The sequence below is a fragment of the Paralichthys olivaceus genome, chromosome 11 (genome assembly GCF_024713975.1).
Source record: "Paralichthys olivaceus isolate ysfri-2021 chromosome 11, ASM2471397v2, whole genome shotgun sequence".
Classification (NCBI taxonomy): Eukaryota; Metazoa; Chordata; class Actinopteri; order Pleuronectiformes; family Paralichthyidae; genus Paralichthys; species Paralichthys olivaceus.
The window spans coordinates 12,626,256-12,647,928 of NC_091103.1; the positions used below are offsets into that span (position 1 = coordinate 12,626,256).

Here is a 21,673-nt window from a genome sequence, read left to right on the forward strand (position 1 = left end):
CCTCCCTCCCATTTCTCATTTATTCTCTCCCTTGTTTTCATACTTTTTGTATGCCTGTGCCTGTGCAACAACCCCTTCATTTAAAGGCCACGTTCAGACCTGGCATTACTGTAACATCCATCCTGAGTGATCCAATCACAAAGCGCTAAGTACAGGCGCAAACACAAGGATGTATTTGAGTTTCCCTTCTGACTAGATGCATTCAAGATAAAGGAAGTAAATGGTAATCTAATGGTAATAGCTTGGTAATATGGGAAAGCGTGTTTCCCTTCAGCAAGTCATTGCAGCATTATTTTGGGGCTGTATTAAAAAACATTGGTTGAATTGGGTTTCTGAAAGGTATCACTAAGTTTAACTGTGTTTGAATGTATTATTGCTGATGGATATTCACCCTGAAAATAAGAGCCACTGAATTTCATCAGATTAAATGATAAGCCAAACATATTCTCTACTAAACAGTATACAGGTACCTTTAATTTCTCAGATCTGTGTAATCCAAGATAAACTGCTTTCAGACATGCATTGAATTCTGGATATTCACCTGTAATTACCTGGAGGTTTCGAGTGAGTGGCCATAGACATTGTCTGGATGTCCGAGTGAGACCATGTGAGAATATAGAAGGATTACTTGCAGAGAATTCACAGCGAGTGAGTGGGCGCATTGACATTCCCGACATACAACACATGCAACACTGAAAAAAACTAAATAATACAAATATCTCATGATGAAAAAGAGGTGCCACATATGTAGAAGATGCCGTTAAGGATTTCAATTTGGAATGAAAACCAGATACAGTCTTGGTGATGAGGGATGTTTTCTGGATATAGTTCAGGCCTGATAACAGTTTAAGGAAAAAAATTGCAAACATGGTAATTAAGCCTACACAGTTGTTATAATGTTGACAAGAAATGGAGGTGTAGGATGAAGAAAAAAAGGTGTGAACGCCATCTGTTATTCTGTGGTTTTCAGACTCTAAAAATAACACTCATGCAAACAGTGACATTAATATATTGTTATTGTATTTATTTCCCCTCCTCTCTGCTTTTTACAGGGTTGGACTAAGTTCTATGAGTTTTCTTTGTCAGACCTCCGCGCTGGATTTGAGATCATCGACAGTCTTTTTGAAGGTAAGAGAGCTGGTAACTGATCCCAGTGCAGTGGACATACCTGCTCGATTGTTCATCTCAACACAACACATTTTAATGAAAGGGGAATCTATGGAGTTGTCAATCATTTACCTGTTATATTAACACCACCCGTGATAGAGCATGACCTGAAAAAGTCTGCATTTGTATTTTAATGCATGGTGTATGTATAACATAACCTCTGTGTCTCCTTTCCTTTCTGAGTGTGTGATGTGTCCATGTCAGCACAGTTGTTATGTGCTGTGCACACTCATTACACATGATTATAGCTTTTTACTTGAACCGGTGCTGTCTTGGTATCTCCAAGGTGGTAAATCTTTCCAGTGGGAGTTTGTCCATGGACTGCTGGAGAGTGCCATCTACGGCGGACGCATCGACAACCCCTCTGACCTCCGCATCCTACGTTCTTACCTGGAGCAGTTCTTCTCGGCACGACTCCTCTCATCCTCCCTCTCAGCTGCTCAGAGGAAGAGCAGTGGAGGAACGCGCTTCTTTCCACCTCAGATCAGCCTCCCAGCTTCTTGCAGCATATTGGTAGGTTGTCAGGACAACACAGTGGTGTAACACACAGTTGGAAAGCAATAGACCTTATTAAGTGTTGCAGGCAGAGGTGTTGTAGGGTTCTTAAACATTTTCAAGGAATTAATTCTATATACAGAGCAAAAAACAAACACTACTTTCTTGTTATACTGAATAGTTAAGGTGCAATGTCGTGTATGCACACCCTAATAGTCCCAAGTGCATTGGCAAAAAGGCTAAAGCAATGGCAATCAATTAAAGGTACCCAATGGACTGGATTTAGTGTTTGTGGTTTGCATTCTATTGAAATTTCATTAGCCTGTCTTGTGTTAGCTTCATTTTAAGTCAGTTTATAAAGTAGCAACTACAAATAAATGCCATTACTTCCTCTCAAGTTTACTTGATGTATGTTGCTATTGTATTGTTGTGCATATAGTGTATATTCCATGGATGTAGCTTAGTATAAACAAAAAAAATAAATGTGGGCATAAATACTTACAACAGTTTATCAGATGCCTGTTCATTTGAAGTCCTATTAAGAGTATGTAAGTATACTGCACAGCCACTGAGAGATCCTTTTTTAAATAAGTCAAAATGAAAATCTATATTTTGGAATTTTACATTTTAACAGTCTTTTTTTTGTGTGAATGTTGTTACAAAAAAGTATCAAGCAACACAACTTTAAAGACAATATCAAACTACTTGCAGGTCTATAGCATATTTTGCTTCGAAAGGTAAAACTGTTGTAGGATTGTCTATTGTCTGAGAGCCATGACATCATATGTGCATCTCCTTTTGACCCTTACACTGTATCTTACACTGTATCTGTTACTAAACGTAAACATCTCTGCATGTGTCTGTGTGTCTTCTCAGGACTACCGCAGCGTGATAGAGCATCTCCCAGAGGACGACAGACCTGCATTCTTCGGTCTGCCTGCTAACATAGAGAGATCTTCCCAAAGAATCATCAGCTCCCAGGTGCAACTGCACGCATGCAAACACACACACACACACACACACACACACACACACACACACACACACACACACACACACACACACACCTGCACATATCTCATCGATTCACTCAGCTCGTACCATCACACAGACACACACACACATACTAAGACAATGACAACAGACACATCTATAAAATCAAGCTAAAACAGGCTAAAAACAACATAATTTTGTCCTTGCAAACAGAATTGAAGCACATGTGGATTCGCATATAGAGCGGGGAAGGGAGGGCAGACCTCAAGTGGTCACATGAGACACATTCAGGACTTGTTTTAATGCCATTCGTGAACAGAAGAACTTTGAGCCGTGCACTTGTGATCAGATGTCTCAGGACAGATGTGAATACCAGGTGTGAACAGGGCCACGGTGACTTCTTTCCTTCATTCAAAGCTTCATTTTGCTCTTTTGTGCAAATTTGACAGTTTGAAAATCGTGGCGTTCCGTGTTTATTTGCCACAAACAGCCCATATCAACAGTGCAGATGATGCTTTTCCTTACAAGAAAGAACTTCCTTTTCTCTCTTTGCCTCATCTCACCTTCTCTGACCCGCTACAGTTTTACAGTGACCATACATTGTTTTGTTTGTGATCACTGCCACCATATCAACACTGACCTCCATATTATGATTTCTGTTCACTCAGACTGGTTATAAACAACATCATTTGCTCTTTACGAACAGACATGGCGAGCATATAGAGCGGGGGAAGTGAGATTCGATCACAAGTGGTCACAAGACTTACATTGAGGATGCATTTTAGTACCTGGTGTGAACAGATGTACTGAAAGCTAGATATTTCAGAACAGATGTTAATAACAGGTCAGAACAAGGCCTATTAAGATATACTGACTTGACCATGTGTATCAGCAAGTGAAGCGGCTCTCTACAGATACTGGTGTTTTTCAACTTCTAAAGCTTTAAACGGAGCTTCACTCACTGAGTCAGGTCAAACAAGCAGTTCCTGCCAAAAGGAAAGTCTCAGTCTTTCACTCGGCAGCCATTCTGTGCCTTGTTACTAAACTTTACACCTAAAAAATGCAATTTAACTCCTAAATACTCAAATTATAGAGGTGATTATTGTTCATCTTGTTACACTGTATGACATTATCTTGTGTGTGTGTGTGTGTGTGTGTGTGTGTGTGTGTGTGTGTGTGTTGGACTGTGTGACTTAATGCATATGTGTGTGTATCGTTAAAACAAACCCACACCCACTCATGTTGCAGGCAGTCACCTTCATTCTGGAGACATGAAAGCAGTTTATTTTAGGGTCAGGACTTCAATTTAAGGTTAAAGCATTTTACCAGGCAGACATCCGTTTCAATATACAGTACGTCACTAGGAAATAAAATTCACCTTGCAGTGATGTGAAGGCAGGTTTAGATGGGCAATCCATCACAGTGGAGATCATGTCTGCTTTTATCGTTGTCACAGTTGTATTATTATTGTCAATATGAGGTGTTCTTAAATGTCAATCGATTTTAAAATGTGTAGACTGCAGCAATAATATTACTTACAGTACAGTGCAATGTTCAACAGTCTGCAAAAAATGAAAAGATGATTTTTTCAGAGACTGTAATCGGTCAAGAGGTTGTGGTTAGACGTGTAGGTGTGAAGGTTAGAGCGGAATTTCTTAACATGAATTTGTTTGACATGGAGACAAGGTCAAGTGTAACCTCCAGGATCCATACACAGATCAGCTACGACATGAAAACCAGTTCCCTGTTTTAATGTAGCTGAATAGTATATATTCATTTGAGTGTCATATAAAATGAACAAGAGGTTAATTAAGTTTCAGTCTAGAGACAGAATTTGTGTGCGTGTGCATGCGTGTGCATGCGTGTGCGTGTGTGTGCGTGTGCGTGTGTGTGCGTGTGCGTGTGTGTGTGTGTGTGTGTGTCTGTGTGTCTGTGTGTGTGTGTGTGTACGAGTTTGTGTTGATGGCCACTGCAGATTCTGATGAAACTCAGTGCAACAGTATCACACATACGTCAAATGTGTTCACGCAATGCCATGGTTGTGTGTGTGTGTTTGTAAGAGAGGTTGCAACAAAAGAAATGGATAGAAGATATAAACCAAACATGGAAGTGGAACAGGATGTAAAGAAAAAGGCGAGTGACTGCTCTGCTCTGCTAAGTTTTTGCAACCAACCTATTGCATGAGCATGATTCACACTTAATGTAACATACAGTATTTACTGAAAAACAAGAGCAAAATCACTGCTTTAATGACAGAGCTGCTCATGGAGCTGAAAATAAGGGGACAGTGATCCTTTTGCTGTTTTTGTGTTAGCATGTGTCCTTCTGTGTAATTATCCTCAGCAACCAGAACTATTACAGCTTGCGTGTGCAGTCCCTGTGTGGGTGTTAATGCCTTTCTGTCCATTCATACTGTCAGTGTGGTCGATTACTGGAACCACCAACCTAGTTTCATTCACACAACCCCCACAAGGGCACTTGTGTCCGTGTGTGTCTCTCCTCCTATCTCCCCCATATGTCATTGTCTCTTTCTCCCCCAGACTGTCATTTGTCATTCACTTTCATGTTCTTTCTTTCTCTCTCTCTGTCATCCCCCCTTTTTCCCCTTCATGGTCTTCTTTCTCCCCAAAGACCCTTGTCAGTGTTTGTGGGTTGGGTACACACCACACCACATTGGGATAATCACTGGTTTTGGTGGATGTCATTTAAAAACAGATGATTGAGTTTATTGCGAATGATCTGACATCAGTCATTGGTCAGAATGGTCTGAAATATAAACAGATGATTTTCTTGCACTTACAGACTCACCAGCTGTGCTTTAATTCAGAGGTTGCATCCTTCGGAGGCTTCATTTGAGCAATGATAGCATCACAGTAGCACGACTACACTGTTTCCTCTAAATGTGGCCAACAAACGTGTCGTTCCACCCCATGAAACATAGGCTCCAACAGTAGGATCACTCTCAGGCTAACCTATCCAGGATTGATTGTGCTTCAGTGAAGAACCGTTTGCCAAGAGGTAATGGCCCTGGCAAGCAACAAGACATCTGATTCTTAAGTATCAGACATAAGCAACCAAACAGCTAATGGTACACATGTTAAAAAAGGGGCATTGAACTTTCTCTTCATTTCGGAACTTCCGCTCTGTCACTTGGTGACAGCACTAAGTGCGGGACATGCGGGGACATGTGATCACAGAAATCCTCTGTAGACCAGACCAGATCATTTTGGCCCAGCCCTCTTGGTCTAAGCAGCTGCAAAGAAAGAGGCACCCCTGTATTGTGACACAGCTAATGTGATGATGATGAGATGAGGGACATGAGGCAAAGTAGGAACGCGAAAGTGGAAATGTATCATTGGCATTTTATCATAAGGTAAGTTGAAAAACCATTGCATAACCATAAAGTATATTTTATATACATTTCTCATTGTGCTTATATTCAGTTCATATATTTTGAAATAGTCGCATCAATATCTAAGTTTTTTTTAGAGAATTCTGCTCAGTAGCGCCCACTAGCTCATCTGGTAGCGCAGGCGGCCCATATAGCTTCCTGCAGCGATCACTGGTTCAGTTCCAGCCTCACCATTTGCTGCGAATCTTCCCCGCTTTCTCTCCATATTTCACGTTTCTGTGATTTCCATAATGGCAAAATACCTCAAAAATATCTTTAAAACTCTTCATTGAACATCATCTTGACTAAGACTATGATAAATATTCCCCTGATTAAAAACCCTGATCCACAATCCTGGATTACACTGATTTAAAATAAAAGCCTCACCTCATTTGACTGCACCCTATGAGATTAAAACGGACTTCCTTGCACAGAGACATTGTCAATAACGTTTCACTTTCCAGTCGGTTATGACGGTAAATGCAGCCTCTCTCTGGTCGTCACTGGTTGAGATAAGAATAAATCTTAATATCTTTAAATTCATAACTCCAATGTATTTCACCAACTCAGCTGCTCCCTTTTTTACCGCTATCAGGATAAAGTTTTAAATCAGCTATCTGTTTTTATCCTCCCCTCCCCCTTTCTTTCCTCCTCTCTCCCTTTCTCACTCTCTCTTCCATAAAAACTTGCACACACACACACACACACACACACACACACACACACACACTTTCCCTCCTGAGCAGAGAAGATAAAGCAGGTGTTAGTACAGAGTTCTCCCTGACCGAATGAAAGCCATTTATCAGACAGTTTGCCTTCCGTGCAACAAACACACATACAGAGTCACACACAACTGCACAAACGCACACACTCGCTGTGTCTAGATAAAAGCTAAGCATGTTTGATTAGGTGTGTAAGGAGCTGTTAGGAGATGTGTATGGGTTCTGGACCTTTTTTCACTAATATTTCCAGACCTGAAACAGTGAGATTGTAGCCACCAGGTATATGGTGATATTTTAACAGTGTTTTCAGAGCAAATAGTGATTTATTTTATTTACCTTTATTTTGTGTTTGGGTAAAATTGGGAAATTTTGCTGAAATTACTAAAAGTGTGTGTTTTCTTATTCTTTACAGAAGACTTTTACTGAAGTCTGATGTTGCAAATGTTTGTGTACATATGTTTTTATGATCATCCCTGACTAATTATATGAAGGTAGTTGTCAACAATATGGACATGTATGGACATTTATTTTGGGGCAACCTTTTACAAGTATGCATGCAACAGACATTTATTGTTTTTGTTAATTCTACATGATTTTGTTTAGTTGGATAATTTGTTTGTGTTTATAACTGATTTTTTAACAGGTGATTTCCCAGCTCCGTATCCTGAGCCGCTCAGTAGCAACTGGGTCGAAGTTTGACAGGGAGCTCTGGTCGAATGGACTTTCACCTGTCCTCAACTTATGGAAGAAACTCAACCAGGTCAGTTCTTTATTTTTTTGTGTTTAGTTTTTCTTCTTTCTCTAAGATGAGAAATCAAAAACCTTTCTTACATTGATGTAAATTCTGCAGACCATTCTCCAAAGCTTTCTTTCTCAATTTAATCTTCATTCCATCCTGTTCCCTTATAATGGTCTCCTGGTGTCTCCTCTGTGACTCTTAAACTCACGTCATGAAATTGTAATTGGAATCATAGAAACGCTGTGTTAAGATTCCTGGAGATCAAATCCCTTTACTAATGCTGTCAAAACCTCAAACTCTATTATTGGTAAATGTCGGCCTGGGCGATATGGCCAAAAGCTATATCCAGATAAAAAGGTTCATACCAGTTGGTATCGATAACAATCATGTTAAAGGTCACATTAATAATCCTGTTAAGTTTAAAGACTGAGTGAAGGTGGAGGTTTTCAACAATGACAAATATTTTAAAAACAGCAAAACACTTTACAAATCATCAGTGATGTTAATGCATAAGCAATACATTGATTTATTTTGGACTCTGGTATATTGCTTTTAATTAAAATTATATTGTGATAATTATTGATATTGTTTTATTGTCCCTGTAGCCCTACCTGATGGTCTTGATTTAAATTTTTTAAAGATCTCTCTGTGTTAGGATTCCTGGAGATCATGTGTTCATTTCTCTGCTGAGCATTTACTCTTGATTAGTTGGAGAAACACTGTTTGATTTCCCCTCCTCTTATTTGTACTTCTTTGTATTCTCTAACAGTTCCACGCGACTCTTTATTTGTATGCAAAACCATGTTTTTACATTGCCGGTACAGCAGCAACTAATCTAAATTAAAAGCTGTGAAAGCTAATTGGAAATTAGTAGAGTCTAATTGAGCACGGTGTGTGATAGCCACTGGCTTACTCGGGCCACGTAGCTCTACCATGTGTGGTTGCCAGGAGACCAGCACCTTTCAAATCAAAAGGACATCTACCTCTACATTAAATAATTTAGCTACCTTATTCCTGTTCCCTTACTCTGCCGCTCTTATATTCACTCTCATGCTGTAAATTACAAAGCTTCTTGCTCTCCCTTCCCTCTCTCATGTGTGCCTATTCCTCTCTTTCTCTCTCCCCCTCTCTGACTTATATTCTCAGTCCCTCGCAGGCACAGTTCTATTTCCTACTTACTGAAAGGGGAATGATTGAATGATTAATGGTTGTCACTATCACATCACCAGCTAGCTCTCCCATAGATCACAATCCATGTCTGGCTGCTTTCAATTAACGGGCCCTTTGTTTGTCAGTCACCTCTGTGTTGGACTATCAGTGGATTTTTTGCCACAATGTGGAGCTTGAGCTCTCGTGTTTTTGCATGTTCATCATGTGTGTATGAAGGATAATGTTCATGTCAGCGCACATCTGTATGATCGTGTACCATAGACTGTATATAGAGATGGATGACGCGTACCTATTTCCTCCTTCTATCACGAAATGAAGCCAAAATACCGAGGACATGAATGATGACATTTTACACATTTGGAGCCAGAGTCTGCGAGTGATCGTGGGAATGAGCCGTGGTAGTGAGTTCCTTTTGAAACACATGTTTGACCGATGTCGGGTCAGTCTCAGCTCCTAATACTGACCTTATCAGGAAATTAAAACACTTGAACAAACAACAATGTGATACAAAACTAGAACGACAGAAACCATCCCTGAGAAACTATTTGATGTTTACTTTGACTTTTTTAGTTTGGTCCATGTCCCATCCACTAACATGAAGGAGGCAGGTCTATTGCAGCCAGCCACTAGGTGGCAATCAAAGTGCTTTTCTTTTACCTCTGTGGAGCTGATACATTCTGTGATACTGTATACACTGTGTGTGTGTGTCTGTGTGTGTGTGTGTGTGTATAAACTGTGTGTACGTAGAAATGATTGTATTTATTTTGGTGAATCTGTAGTCAGTCTGGATGGAGGAGAGACTCATGAGACTGCAGAAAGTGTTTATTTGGCTGTTTAGTCACATTTTTGAATAGAGACAAAAGCAGAGCTGTAGACAAGCTGAATAACACCCCAACAGATTTTTTTTCTGGTCTTATTCATCTCTCACTTTCCGTTGTCTCCACTCCTCTATCCAACAGACCCACCATTTCTCTCCCCCTCCCTCCTCCTTTGCTTCTTGCTGAGTATTTGTGTGGGAAACAAAATAGGGTGCGAGTACAGAGTGTGATATCTGCAACATAATACATCAAAATATCTACATTTGTGTACCTCTGTCTTCATAAACACTTGGTGTACCTACAGTAGATTTCTGTGAAAACCAATGTAAACAAATTGTCATCTTGGTTTGCTCTGCAGACAGAGAGAAACAGTTTCCTGTTTGGTTACATCAGGTAACACAAGGCACATTCTATATTTTATTAACTGGTTATTCAGTGATAAGCTCTGTTGCCTCGGAGCAGTAGGTCCGGTGATTGAACTTTCTGTGTGTGGAATTTGTATATTCTCTTATTAAAATTCAATGTCGGTCTGGTAAAATTAGAGTTTCATATCTCTCTCTGGCTCTCTCTATCCATCTTTATACAGTATCTATTCTGTCTATCCACTGTATGTATCTATTCTATAGTTTGACTTTTCTGTCATTGTGCTAATGAGGCTCCCTGTCTCCTGTCCTTCCATCAGGGCTCTACACTGATCCATCAGAAGGTGGCCCCACCTGCAGAAGGTCATGGGTCACCAGTCTTATCATTCATCGCTCTGGAGCAGTTCAATGCTATCCGCTTGGTCCAGGTGGGTCAGATTAGAAAAGATTTCTTAAATTTTTAGGATTGTAGTATTTGAAATCAAAATAAGACTGAGCTTGTTCAAAACGTCTGTGGGTTGTGCTTACTTACCCTTTGTGGCCCTCATTAAATGTAATAGATTGTACCTTGTAATATAAAAGAGATGGATCTATAACAATGGTAAGAATGATGGAAAGTGGGCATAGCTTTATGAAGATGCATGAGATGAGTCATAAGATGCCAGCTTATGTAATTCACCTTCTTTTGTAACAGACGTTTGTAGGAGCAATCTGTATGACTGTTATTATGAGAATTTAAAATGTGCATCCTCATAATGAAAAAGGCCAGAACATAACTGTATTATAGTTTTAATATAGTGACTTACGTACTAGAGTGTTTTTCTTCTGGTTCAAGAATCTCTGATAACTTTTTGGGAAATCAAATCAAATAACAAAGATTACTAACTAAATCTCATGCCACAATTAATTCAGACAATTAGTCATAGGAATGACAACTCTTCAATCAAATGATTAATGACTCTGCAGCTACACATTTCCTCAAACGTTTCCACAGAATGTGAAATAATATGCAGGTGTTTTCACAGAGTATCCACAAATCCCTGGCTGCACTGAGCAAGGTCATCAGAGGGACACAGCTGCTGACTCCTGAAGTCCAAAAACTGGCCACTGCCCTGCTCAATCAAGAGGTAAGAAGAGAAAGAGAGAGAGACGCTGAAAATATAAACATGCTGCTTGCTGTCTGTTGTGTATACAGAAGGTGACATTTCATATTTAATATCAAATTGTGAAAATGAGGAAATGGAAGAAATATGTTGAATCACCAATGACTTACAATATGTTTCATGTTATCATAAAACAATGATCAGATCTCTCTCATTTTAATCTCGCTAAAGTGGTGAAGTGGAAAAGTTTCTCTCACTGTTATAAAGTTGATTCTAAAGCTGCAGGCAAACAAAGTATACCAGCAATCACAGCATCTCATGTGATCTGATCACAAGTGGTGAACTGTAAGTACATCAGTTCCAACACCTGGCATTCAAAGACGTCTCCTCATGTGTCTCAATACAACTGTGTTATAGATATTTTTACCATGATTCTTACTGTGCCTCTTTTCATTTAACAAACACAAAAATAAAATTGAGTGTCCACCTGGCATGAGTTTCCACAAATGAGGACACCTTGTAGTGCAGCATGGCTGACCTAGGAAACAACCCAGTATATAAAACAGATGAGCTCTTATTCCTTTTTTAAAAATGTATAAACCTCTTTAACTCAGCTGATGAAACACTTCCCATAACCCAATGTAGTGAGCACAGCTCACATGATCGTTTCTAGGGTCCATTTTAAAATATTCCCTCTGTCTGTGTTGGGCTTAATCAAAATGCAACATTTCAATGAAATGGTTTGATAATCAAGCAAATGTTTTTTAGTTCAGTACAACTTTGCAGCGTTTTAACATAGCATGATTTATAAATTAAGATGATTAATTATGGTGCATAAATATTAGTTCGGGCTGAAAGTTTGCTTCTCCCAGATATTAAATATTTCTGCAGACTTAAATCACAGTATATTAAAAAGGATATTAAGAATTAGTCTTGTTTATCATTGGGTGAAAAAATCGTGTAACCTTAAAAAGGCTCTTATCTTTGATGATGCTTCTGTACATTTTGCCAAACCACAAAATCCTTCATCCAAACTAAATTTACCAGCAGCACAGTTTAAAACCTAATGACATTTGTGGCCCTGATAGGCAAAGTTTTACATCACTGTCAAAGAGATGACACAAGAACCCACTTTCTCCTCAAAGAAGAAACCTCACAGTGACAAAGTGAAACAAAGAAACCACAATGGTATTTGATTACTATTGGTAATATAAACTTATCTTAACTTGGTTGTGATAATAATTGTTTTGTATTATCTTGTGTATGAGTTTATCAGTGTGTAATTGCTATGAGACTCTTTATTTTCAAAACTAATGAGCATTTGAAAAGCATAAAGCTCTCCTCTTGTCTAATGAACATTTCATAATAATACCATTCTTTAGTATCCATCATAGCAGACACATTTTGAGCAATAATATGTATCATATAAATATTTGAGCTTTTTATTGAAAACCTAAAAAAGTAGAGCTAGAATTTGCCTGATAAAATTAGCTAATTTCAATGTGCACACCTTTTACTCTACAGCAGAGGTCACTAATAGACAGACTGCAGTCCGCATCCTGATCCAGACACCGCCCTATCCAGACCTATAACTGATAAATCATTAAGAATTGTAACATTTTGTTAGAGCGTCTCAGTTTTAACCAGTGCAGCTTTTCTAGCCTTTACAACACAAGGTTAGCAGCCCAGAGAACTCACTGTTCAATTGCATGCAGTGTAAATCATCTCATCATGATGCCACTCAGTCAGTCAGATCAGGGAATTCCAATAAGCACCTGTCTGTGAGTGAAATGTACACACCAGGGAGAGACAGGCTTTTACTCAAGACTCATCAGACTCCTATGTTTATTCGATGGGCAGTTCAAAACCAGTATATCTCATATGTTCCAGGACTGAGGCAATTGTTAAAGACAAAGATGTGAAATAGCACTACACCAGTCCAGATTTAAATCCAGAAAGGAACTAAACTTTTCTCACTGAACAAGAAAATGTTCAGTTGTCAGGATATTTTGAAATTGTTAAGTGGATATTAGTTAACAAGAAGAACTTAATTAAATTAAATTAAATTTTATTTTTCCAAACTAATTAATCTTTTGGATGCACAATGAAAGTATTTTATTTTATACTTGACATGAGAAAAGTGTACTTATATAGTTATCGGTTAAAATATAATTGCATTATGCTCAGTTGCAGGGTGTCTGTGATGAACGTAATATTTCGACACACATTGCACTGAATCATAATGCGATATTATGATGTTCCTGGACCTTTGCTTGGGGAAAGTTTCTCTCTGTATTTTAATTGATCATCCCTGCTCTGCTATTGAATCCCCTACAGTCTGACATTTGTTCTCTACTGTAGAGGACACCATGTATCTAAAATAATAAAAATAAATAAATGATTACATATAGACTTTCAGCTGGTTGTAAAATATGACAAATATGACAACACATAATGTTGATTTAACCAAGCATTACTGATTAGCCCAGTTTCAATCAGAGAAGAGGAACAGAGAGAGCTACTGATGTGATTTATACATTTGGAAAAATGAACCTCTTGGAGTTATAATATTGTAAAAGTGTGGCAGGCGCTGCTCTGGAGGGATCAGCTCCATTGCCCCTGTCCTCAACTGTGCAGTAAAGAAATAATTAGATACTTGGAAACTACCCAAGCATCAGAGAGTGGTAAGCAGCGCCGCAAAGCAGAAATAAATATCAGCACAGCCTATAGTCAGTGGAAAGATTATTAATATGAAGACATGGTGACTGATGCAGGGATGGCTTTTTGATTAAAGGTTGAGCAATCTCTGGCATCAGTGATCATTTTTGTGCCAGTTGTATTAATTATGTCACCATGACTGATTTTTTTTCATGCAAACTTGGGATCAGAAGTAATAAGTAGCCAGAGGAGTCTTGATATCCAAAACTTTTGTTTGCCAGCAAACAGTAGTTGGTACTTGAAAAATGAAGCAAGTTACCATGGTGATTATTTACAGCAATTAAATGTTCTGGCAATGAGCTGCAGTATAAAGTCTTAGGTGTATGCCTCCTGAGATAGAATGTGTAATTGGTATGAATTTGCTAAACACAAATACTATTTTGTATCTGCTCAGACGACCTAAGAGGTTTAGTTTTCATCAAACACAGCTGAAAATAAAAAAATATATTCTTCACTGGTTGGCAGAGGCATACAACTGGTGGGCGGTAATTCTAGATTTTTCTGTCATTTTTAACCCATCATTAGTAGACATTGGTATTTCAACCATAGTCATTTCAGCAACACAACTTAAGCCTTCGTGTTTATCTCCTCACACACTAAAGTGTTACACACACACACACACACACACACACACACACACACACACACACACACACAGCTGGAGACTGACTGAATGGTTGACTCGCTGCTGAGAGACATATCAATTCCCTATTAGTTTCATTATGACTTAAAGCTTGAATATCACAAAATTCCAGATCGTCACTCTCCCGCTGAGCATATTTATTTGTGTGTGTGTGTGTGTGTGTGTGTGTGTGCGTGTGTGTGTGTGTGTGTGCGTGCGTGCGTGCGTGTGTGTGTGTGTGGCAACTCTTTGATCAGTGTTTAACAGAGAAAGCAACACAGACCAACTTTCTCCAGTTTGTCTCCTCAGGGAAGCGTTCTTTTGCCACCTACACATATTACATTCATCACTTTTCTCAACCACAGTGGTGCTTTATGGTCTCCTAGGCTACGACACAGGCTTTATGGTCTCCTAGGCTACGACACAGCACTGTGTTTAAATGTGTATTTATGGAATTTTTTCAAGTGAGATTGAAGGCTCTAGTATGTTTTAAAAAAAACTGTTTATGTGTTAGAGGCGACAGGAAACAAGGGTGGAGAGGGGGATGACATGCAACATTGGTATGGGTCAAGTTGAGGTCACATGTTATGCACAATGTTCGCTATCAGGGCATCACTTAATTACCTCTACCAAGGAGGTGATGTTCTCATTTGCCTTTGCTTGATTGTAAGTTAGCAAGATTACATAAAAAGGACCCAACCAATCTGCATTCAATCTACGAATTATTGAATTCCTGTGTGGGTACTTGTGCAACTGCAAGTGAAACCATGAGGTGTGACTGTTTGCATAGACAGTAAAAACTTTATGGACAATAGCAGGAGAGCTTGAGCGAGGTTGCTGCAAATAACATTGCAAAATGGTGCTGCTCACAGCTCACTATTTATGGGAAACACTGCTTGGATAGGACGAGATAGGTCATTTACCTGGTTTGAAGAATGCACCCTTTCAGTTTAGTGAACTCACTTTTATTTTTGTATTTTGTATTTCTCCATAATGACTCTCAATATCTTTTATTTTTGTATTTTGTATTTCTCCATAATGACTCTCAATATCTTTTATTCCTGTTCTTTTCGTGCCTGTTTGTGTTTCAGTGCCCTTCAACATGGCAGAAAAAATGGGACGGACCAGAGGAGCCAATGCTGTACCTCAGAGCTGTGGTAACACAGGCTCTCGCCATTCAGGTACATTCTCACAGGCCTGCTTTTGTTCTGGTGAAATGTCTGTTCGCTTGCAGCAACTACATTTGTGCACTTTTAGCCCTGGGGAAGAAGCTTTAAGAAAAAAATTCTAATCAGCATTAGTATCATCAGTAAGGTTCTGGCTGAAACTACTTTCTGTCTCCTCTCAGCTGTGTCTGACTGTACGCCTCCCTCAATATGTTCTGGCAGACCACAACACACACATACACACAATCAGAAATTATTTATTTCTTAGTGAATTTGATGAATTTCATTATTTGTATGGGTGAGCCACGCTCTGTCTGCCTTCCTGCCTACACATCTGTTTCTCCCCGTCTGTCTTCACTCGTTGCTCTCGCTGTCTGCTACCCTACCTGTCTGCCTGCACTCCATCTGTCCTCATGTGTGTCTCTCTGGAGGCTGCACTGTCCTTAACTGTCTCCCTCTGCCCATCAGTACTGAGTGATATCTCTGTTAGCAGTGTGTCTGTGTCCTGTAAGCTAATCAGTCTAATAAAGGCGGAGTCGGCCAGAGCTGCTGCTGTGTGGAGCTGCTGAAGAGGAAAAAAAACAAAACAGCTAACAGTGCAGCAATGCACCCAGAAGTGCCAGACGACCTTGAAAACACTCAAATGCTCACACACATACACAGTAATGCACATAAACACAATGCATACCTACACACACCAGCCATATATCTTTCTCAGTGCATGATGGTGTGTGCACTCTCGTGTGTGAGTATGGGTTTTCATTTGTGCGTATTATTTCCTTGGTATAAAGCTCAATAAAGCCAGTGGCGACTGACACTGTGCTAAAAAGGACTCCATATAAAGAAGAGATTGGATCAGATGTTTTTTTTCACTCTTTCTTCAGCTGATCTCCAAATCCCAATATTTTCTATGGTGATTCAGACAAAACTACACATTAAAATAATAAGTGCAAAAATGAGCCCAGGAGAGAACTAGACCTGAATCTTAGATAAACTCTCAAGGCATATGTCTACTTCTACCAAGTATTGTCAGCTGCAAGTGTCATAAGCGAAATCAGTTGCGGTGCTCCAGCGAAAAAGAAAAGAAATACAAAATAATAGATTTTTTTGTGAGTTATTTCACCTTAAGTTGTGGTTTGTTTTTGTTAAAACACTCATTTCTGATCATTCAGATTCACTCTTCGTTTGTGTTCTTTGCTTCTGCACCAGTGATGGTGGGTTTCTGTCTGTCCCATTTTGAACAAGATATCTCAAGAATACTTTGCAGGAATTTCTTCAAATGTAGCACAAATGTTCACTTAGACTTAAAGATGAACTGATTAGAATTTAGTGGTCAAAGGTCAATGGCACTGTCACCTCACGTTCCTGTGACAAATCAGGAACACCATAGGGAATTTGTGTGTGTGTGTGCATGCGTGTGTGTACGTGTGTGTACATGTACACAGATATGCTGTACTCCATTAGGACATCTCTCATTAACAAATACACACTGACTCAGAAGTAACGGATGACAAATCACATTCTCTATGTAAGTTTAAAGGGTAAATACGACACAAACATTAGCTCTGTGTGTTTTCTTGAACCAAACAGAGTCGATGAGGAAAATTGTGTTTATTCTCATTATCTTTAACTGACCATCTAACTCTTTAACCTGACTCCTGTGTAAAACTGATTTTATTCCCAATGTCTGTGTTATCTTTGAGAGCTTAATTTGTTTTGGTAATAATTTGTGTGTCTGTCTGTGTGTGTGTCTCTTTCTACATTTGTCCCTACAGAATTGGGTGGAGCGTGCAGGTCGACAAGCTCTTCTTTCAGACACCCTGGATCTGTCTGAGCTCTTCCACCCGGATACCTTCCTCAATGCCCTGAGACAGGAAACAGCCAGGTAACACTGACACTGCTGACGTTACTGTACATGTGAGTCTGAACACACTTTGGAGACGTAAAGAGCATGAATGCTAAAGTTAACCACATTTGTTTTGGTTTTTAGGTCCATGGGTTGTTCAATGGATAGTTTGGTGTTTGTCTCATCATGGAGGAGTCCCATTACACAGGCCAAACTGCAAGTGAAGGTAAAATTACAACTCAAGCCACAGATGATATATATACAGACAGTGGATGGATACTGCTGTTATGTCACTGCAGAAAACTGACACTTTAAACAAGACAGACTGGAACTGAAGCTGTTTTCAGACATGACCTACGAAGGTCTTCAACTTTTGTTTATTTTCTTTTTCATCCTGAGATATTCGATTTATTTCTCTTTTTATTTTGTGTGTTAGAAACTTAATCACCCCCCTCATTCGCTCAGGGTGAATCCTCCGGAGGATCTGTTGCTGTGTTCTCACATCAGCTCCTCCGAACCTTCTGTTGACCTTTTACCAGAAAGTCTGGAGGCTCTAAGTCGGACATTTGAGTTCTCAGATACATCCCCTCAGAAGGATGTCCGGAGTTCAGTGCATGTCTGAAAGCAGCTTGAGTGATAAATATAATGTAACTAGAATAGCACTCAGCAGAGTGCATACCTCTGCCAAGGCCTAACAGTCCCCTCATGAAACCACATTTAAATCCAATCGATCCAGATTTTTATTCCACACACTCATAAATGACAGTTTCTCAAAAGTGCCTGACTTTTTTCATCAAGATCCATGAGTTCTAAGTGTTGAAAAGTTAAAGAAAGTGGGGGGAAATATCCTGATCTGCAGCAAAATTCAATGGGTTCCTCCTTGACCCACACTGCATCCTTACACCAAGTTTGAATTGGAATAGTATATGGATCCAGAGAAGAAAGCTGAGACTGAAAGACTAGAGAAAAGAGTAAGAAAGAAAGAAAAGTAAGTTTTCTGCACATGCATCAGAGTCTACTGTCTTTGACAGCTGTAATCTCTGCTCCCTTGTTGCTTTTTCATGCATTTGACAGACAGAAATTCCTACAATTAAAGAACTGAGCTCACACACACTGCACAGCCCCACTCTCACTCTTCATTTCTTTGCCTTTCAGGCTTTGATTTGAGGGGGATATAATTGTATCGTCTGCAATTTGAATACTTTAAGGATTCTGTTTCATTTCTGTCAAGCCAATAAAACTGGGCACGACTTGACGTGAACTTTAACCATACAAAGAGAGCGAGGAGAAGGGTGTGTGTGCCTCGAGAGAGGCTGCAGCTGCAGGGAGGAGAGGGAAACACTCAGACATCTGACAGTGGAAGAGAAAGGGGATAATTGTTGAGAGGCAATGAGCTCTCTTCTATGCTCACAAACACACACGCACACACACACACACACACACACACACACACACACACACACACACACACACACGCACACACATGCACACACACACACACACACACACACACAATGTAGCTTTTTCTGAATTTCCCTCTCGCCTTCTCTCCCTCAGATGATGGTGATTTAGTCGTCACTTGTGTTTATCTGACTTGATGCCAGAGTTCCCTCTTTTTTTTTTGTCTGGCCCACTGAGGAAAATCCCTGAGTCACTGGACTGATTTCACTGACACACATACACCCCTCTCTCTCTCTCTCTCACATCACATTTCTTCTTGTTTACATGCTCTCTATCATCTTCACCACTTTCCTTTCCCTCTCTTCTCGTCACCACAGTTGTCTCCTCATGTCTTGAATCTGCTGCTTGTAATTACTCGTCTTTGTTAACCCACCTTCTCAGTTGTTCTCATTCTTGTAATGATCACTTTTTATTGATATGATATTTTTATTTGTGGTTCTTTGCCCCCTCTCCTCCTCTCACCTAATATATCTCTCTTTCTTTTCTTGTTTTTAGGTTGGAGGTCTGCAGTTGGAGGGTTGTAGTTTTGATGGACTCCGTCTTTGTGAGAATCAACACAATTCTCCCAGTGTGTCAGCTGTCCCGCCCTGCTACATGGCCTGGGTTCCACAGGTGTATAATTGTGTTTAAAACATCAGCATAGTGTAATCAGACCATTTCAATCCACTAGATCCAGATTTTTAATTGCACCAAGTTACACAGACGTATAAGTATGAGTCCCCTAAATATATCAGATTTAATTTGATCAAGATCCATGAATTATTCCCTGCATGGGGAAAAAAAGAATGATCCTCCCTAAAGTTTATTGGGTTCTTTTACAACCTACTGTATGTCCCGTCCTTGAAACCAAGTTTTGTAAAAATTGGTTTGTTAGTTTTTGCGTAACCCTGCTTACAAAACAAAGCAATAAACAAAGCAATGGACAGAGTCAAACATATAAACTAATCGACTGATCGTCTCTGCACTAGTTTGCAGAACAGAGTTATGAAATAATTACTGGTTATTAAAACCAGAAATTTCTGCATTTAGATGATTTGTGTGAAACTGGATATACTGATACCTTCTTCAGTTGTGAATGTTAAACTTAACTTATGGATCTTTGGAGATTTGATCATTGATTAGTTTTTATAGACACCTAATAATATTTTATCATTGTAATCGAATTACTTAAATACAAAGTCATTGTGAATACATGTATTAATTTGTGTATTTTATGTTCAATCATAGACGTCTGCTGCTGACTCTGCTGTGATAGAAGAGATCTGGCTGCCTCTGTACACCAGCTCAGAGCGGGTGAAGGTGGTCACACACCTCTGCCTGCCCTGCGGAGTGAACCCCGACCAGTGGATACAGACCGGGGCTGCGTTCTTTTTAAACTGCTTTCAGACATGAACTCAGGAAAATTGAGTCCAGATATTTTTCCAGAGATTGCCTTTCGATTATGAAGAAGGCAGCAGGAGATTGTTCGGGTCAGAACGTTTACAACAACAGGAAAACATCCGGATCATGGGCGAAGCAGGAGGGAAATGTTTCTGTGGAAATCATGTTTTTTACTCCAGAACCTCAATGCTTGTGTTTCATCACCAAAAACTCTCCACTCATTGTCTTTCCACGTCGACATCTTCAGCGTCTTCTACATGTTCGGAACCTCCTCTTCACCCTGAGATATTTATATTCTTTGGATTTTTCCTGTCTGTTTTGCGTCCATCACATGGTTGAAATGTCATCTGGCTCATTTGGACATTTTCTGGACATTTTTCAAGAGGGCTGGCAGAAAAAGTTGGAAAATATGAGGATGTAAAACTTTATATATTTGGAGTAAAGATGAAATAAATATCACTATTGTTCTGTTTTTCAGTTGTCAAGAATAATTATCAAGAATAATATTACCAAAGCACCAACATTCTGTGTGCCTGTGTGTGTGTGTGTGTGTGTGTGTGTGTGTGTGTGTGTGTGTGTGTGTGTGTGTGTGTGTGTGTGTGTGTGTGTGAGAGCCAATCCTCCACCACACACCATCAGCAGTCACAGTTCACTCCACCCGCTCGGCCTCTCCCTCAGTTCTGCTGAAATGTGCTTCAAAGGCATGAAACGCATCAGTGTCTGTTCCCAAAGCAAATGTGGGTTCCCTCTCTCTCCCCCAAACACACACACACTTACATTCACAAGCACTCCGTTGGTCCCTAACCTCTGTGTGATTGGCTCTGAGTTGTGGTTGAGCGGAGTCAGTGAAGCTGTGATGGATGGCCACTGAGCTGCGGGGGGGGGGGTTAGGTGCGTAAAGTGTGTACGTGTGTGTGTGTGTTTGTGTATGACTCCAACCAGGAGCATCAAATTTGATTGATAGGTTAATTAAGTCTTTTTTTTTTTCTTCTCTTTTTTGTGTTTGTGTTTATGCAGTTGTACAAATGTTTGTGAATGCGTGTGTGCATATGCTTGTGTGTTCACTCTGCTGTGTCTGAATGTGTGTGTGTGTATGTGCGTGTGTGTGTGTGTTGAGGGAGACAGAGAAAAGGGTTGAAATGAGGGAGGAGCAGGTATTGTGTGTGCATCGCAGTGTGACAAAATGCGAGTGAAATGGAACAGCAGGTTTAAGAATGAGAGAGGATTGGATTTCGGCAAAACACAGCCCTCTGGGTCAGAGAGAGAAAGAGAGACAGAGGAATGAAGGCGGAGAGAATGAGAGAGAGAAGGAGAGAAAAGGCTATACAACTGGGTTTTAAAAAAAAAAGGACGGAAACAGGAAAATGAGGAGAGCACAGGTGATGAGGAGGCTGGGAGAGAGAGCAGGGGGTTAAAAGGAAAGAGATGGAGGGAGAGGGTTTGGATAAGTAGTGAGTGAGTCGTGGAAAAATGAACAGGAGGGACGAGTGAAGGAGAGGGAGCAGATAGAAAATGTCATA

At 39.8% G+C, this 21,673-nt stretch overlaps 1 protein-coding gene across 5 annotated transcripts in view; it reads left to right on the top strand.

Annotated features, from left to right (window-relative positions):
- dync2h1 (dynein cytoplasmic 2 heavy chain 1) overlaps positions 1–20,625 on the top strand; it is a 117,279-nt gene extending 96,654 nt beyond the window's left edge. For all 5 annotated transcript variants that reach the window (XM_069533924.1, XM_069533922.1, XM_069533925.1 and 2 more), the window contains 11 exons: positions 1,053–1,128; positions 1,454–1,680; positions 2,539–2,643; positions 7,412–7,528; positions 10,178–10,285; positions 10,883–10,984; positions 15,392–15,481; positions 17,242–17,351; positions 17,457–17,538; positions 19,269–19,385; positions 20,001–20,625. In XM_069533924.1, the coding sequence (XP_069390025.1) occupies positions 1,053–1,128; positions 1,454–1,680; positions 2,539–2,643; positions 7,412–7,528; positions 10,178–10,285; positions 10,883–10,984; positions 15,392–15,481; positions 17,242–17,351; positions 17,457–17,538; positions 19,269–19,385; positions 20,001–20,165 (1,299 nt within the window). In that variant the 3' untranslated portion in view covers positions 20,166–20,625. The remainder of the gene's footprint in view (positions 1–1,052; positions 1,129–1,453; positions 1,681–2,538; positions 2,644–7,411; positions 7,529–10,177; positions 10,286–10,882; positions 10,985–15,391; positions 15,482–17,241; positions 17,352–17,456; positions 17,539–19,268; positions 19,386–20,000) is intronic.
- The last annotated feature ends 1,048 nt before the right edge of the window (positions 20,626–21,673 follow it).